Source organism: Nannospalax galili, unplaced genomic scaffold, assembly GCF_000622305.1.
Source record: "Nannospalax galili isolate Female #2095 unplaced genomic scaffold, S.galili_v1.0 scaffold44, whole genome shotgun sequence".
Lineage (NCBI taxonomy): Eukaryota > Metazoa > Chordata > Mammalia > Rodentia > Spalacidae > Nannospalax > Nannospalax galili.
In genome coordinates this window covers 1705675-1709010 of record NW_008355789.1, presented here as the reverse complement: position 1 = coordinate 1709010, position 3336 = coordinate 1705675, and the positions used below count along the sequence as shown (strand labels likewise).

Sequence of the window (3336 nt, the reverse complement as noted above, 5' to 3'; positions counted from 1 at the left end):
TTTAAATTTTATGTGTATGAGTGTACTGCCTGCACGTATGTGAGTACACCCATGTCATGCAATGCCGCAGAGGTCAGAAGAGGGCTTCGGATTCCCCTGGAACTGGAGTTAAGGACAGTTCATAGCAGCCGTGTAGGTCTGGGAATTGAACCCGGGACCTCTGCAAGAGCAGTCAGTGCTCTTAACCACTGAGCCATCTCTCCAGCCCGTTTTACTGTCTTTAAAAATGGAGAAAATGACTTAAGCCAGAGGGAGAAAGAGGCTGTCACTAACTACACCACTTATTATCCACAAACTATCAGACTGCTAGTACTTTAAGAAAATGGACAAAAAGCTTTGCTATCAAGTGTTTCTAAACCTTAAATTTCTTTTTAAAAGATTTATGTGGGGCTGGAGAGATGGCTCAGCAGTTAAGATCACTGGATGCTCTTCAGAGAACCCTGATTCAATTCCCAGCATCCAAGTGTTAGGTAACGGCTGTCGGTAACTCCAGTTCCAGGGGATCTGACATCCTCTTTTGGCCTCTTTGGGCATTGTATGACACAGATACACTTACATACATACAGGCAAAACGCTCATACACATTAAAAGAAATTTTTTTTTAATTTTAAAGATGTGTTTACATGCATGTGTTCATATACATGCCTGTGTAATTATGTAATTAATTGTACATGGGGGTGGTGGTGGCTAGAAAAGGTAATCAGGTGTCCTCTTCTATTCCTCCTTCAAGGCAGGGTCTCTCCCTGAAGCCAGAGCTCAGGTTCTGTTAGGCTGGAAGCCACCAAGCCCAAGGGATCCCCGTCTTAACCCCCCTCAGAATGGCCCAGGAATGTGGGGTATGTGGTGGTGGTGGGGAGTTAGAGGTATATATAAGAAGCCCAGCTTGTTATATGGATGCTGGGATCCAAAATCCAATGTTCATAATCACCTCTCCTGCCTCCTTAACTGCAAAATTTCTGTAATAGTCACTCACATAGGAAATACTAAAAAATAGAAATATCTAGTGCATATTAAAAATGCAGGTTTTCAATAACAGGTTTCTATAAGGATCAGAATTCAGGCCTTCTGGTAATTAGTTTGGTGAAAAAGGAGAATACCAGCTGGCCCTTGGAGGCCTTGTTGAAACTCAAGATCACACAAAGCAATGCTATGCATGCCTGTTTTGTTTCAGATGGGGAGTTGTGGGGGGAGTTCCCAGCCCAGCAAAAGAACATAACTAATACAGGCGGATTAATCAATTTTAGAAGTAAACTAGGCTGGACGGATGTCAGTAAAGAAGCAGGAATTCAGAATGCCTTCAAGACATGGCTAAATTTGGATCAATGCGGTCATTGTCCTTTCATCAGCACCAGTATCAATACTGGAAGCATACAAAATGAGAAGGCTAGAAGATACAATGAGAATTTGATAAAAACATCTTTGTTACAGTTTAACTGTGCTCCCCAATGTTCGTTCAAGTGTTCGAAACTTAATCCCAAAGGAACAGTGTTGGAAGCTAGGTCCCAGTTAAAGGTAGGATTAATGTTAAATGAAGCCTAGCCTGGTGACACAAGCCCCAAATTTTAGCAACTCAAATCTCAGGAGTTGAAGGTAGAGTTTCATAAATTCAAGGCCTGCCTTGGCTATGGTGTAGGTTCAAACCAGCCCTGGGTAACTTAGTAAGGCTGGTCAGCAAAGCAAAAAACACAGAAAGGGTTGAGGATATAGCTGAGCAGCATGCTACTAGTGTTGGAGAGATTCTCAGTTCAATCCCCAGTACAAGCAATTAGCCCTGCCTGGTGGTACGCACCTTTAATCCCAGCACTTGGGAGGCAGAGGCAGGCTGATCTCTGTGAGCTTGAGGCCAGCCTGGTCTACATAGCAAGAACTGACTATTAACCTGAGAGTAGATGTCATTTTACAAAAAGGAGTTCAGTCTTCTCCCGGCTTTCTGCCTTCCACATGGAATGATGCACCATGAATAACCACCCCAGATGCCGAAGACAGGTTCTTAGACCTTCCAGCCTCCAAAACAGAGAACCAAATACATTTCTGCTTATCATAAACTGCCCCATCTGCCCAGGCATGGTGGCCTACACCTTTAATCCCAATACTCAGGAGGCAGAGGCAGAAAGATCTCTCTGAGACTGAGGCCAGCCTAGTCCACATTGCAAGTTCCAGGCAAGCTGAGGTTACAGAAAAATCCTGTCTCTAAAAGACAAGAAAACAAATAAATTGCCCCATCTCATGTATTCTTTTGTAACTGTGTAAAACTGACCAAGATAATCTATATACCCACCAACACGCTATGGTCTAGGGAATAACAGAACACACAGCCAGTCCTCTAGTATGCAGTCTTCTCAAGCTCAGTATTGAGTGACAGGCACACACATAACATGACAAGTTCTACCACTGAGGTATGTAGAAGGAACCATAGAAGGGCCACAGTTTCTACCTCATTACACCTGAAATGCCTACTATACTTCTGGATTGGATCCTTGTGTATAGATGTGAGAAAGGGAACTCGGGATACTTTCTAGCACTCACTAGCAACGGGTTTCATCCCAGCACTACCAAAAAAAACCCTTAAGATTATAATAAACATTCCTTGGGCATCCATTTTCTTTTTTAGCTCACAAATTTATGAGTGAACATTATATTGACTCACCATTACAATATTCATTCTGTATAAGCATATGATCATCTTCTGCCCAGGCAGAGAAATACCGAACCACATGGGAATGCTGTCCAAGTACAGCATGGGCATATACTTCCCTCAAAGCATTCTGCCTAGGAGAAAAATAAGAGATTAACAGAACGGTCAATTATCTCCACCCCCAAGACTAAATCAATTTATCTGAAACATCATAAACATCATAAAATAAATGGAACCTTTTAAACTATCAGTATGCTGAAAAGTAATTTGCTTAAGCAAACTAAGAATTATGAAGCCTGACAAAGTGGCATACTTTTGTAATCCCACAACTTGGCAAGCTGAGGTAAGAAGATGAGGAATTCATGGTCATCCTCAGTTCATGGCCAGCCTGAGCTACATGAGACCCTATCTCCAAAAACAAAAACAAAAATTCAGTGTTTATCTAAAACTTCAATCTCTGTAATACAGAAGACAGAAACAAAAAACAAACATGTTTAATACATACTCATCAACAGAGCCAGCCAATGGCTTTTTTGACCGCTTAATGGCATAAATGCATCCATCTAGCCTCTTCACACACTTAAACACAGAACCAAATTCTCCAGAACCAATTTTTTCCAGCTCATGAAATTCTGTTGTATACCGTGACTTCATATTGCTTTCAGTAATTGTAATTCTCTGTAATAAAAAGCGGTACCCAT

At 41.7% G+C, this 3336-nt stretch overlaps 1 protein-coding gene across 2 annotated transcripts in view; it reads right to left on the bottom strand.

Moving 5' to 3' along the window:
* Wee1 (WEE1 G2 checkpoint kinase) overlaps nt 1-3336 on the bottom strand; it is a 27536-nt gene that overhangs the window by 20415 nt on the left and 3785 nt on the right. For both annotated transcript variants that reach the window (XM_008853454.2, XM_017803310.2), the window contains exons 4-5: nt 3141-3313; nt 2648-2769 (exon numbers count right to left, since the gene is read on the bottom strand). In XM_008853454.2, the coding sequence (XP_008851676.1) occupies nt 2648-2769; nt 3141-3313 (295 nt within the window). The remainder of the gene's footprint in view (nt 1-2647; nt 2770-3140; nt 3314-3336) is intronic.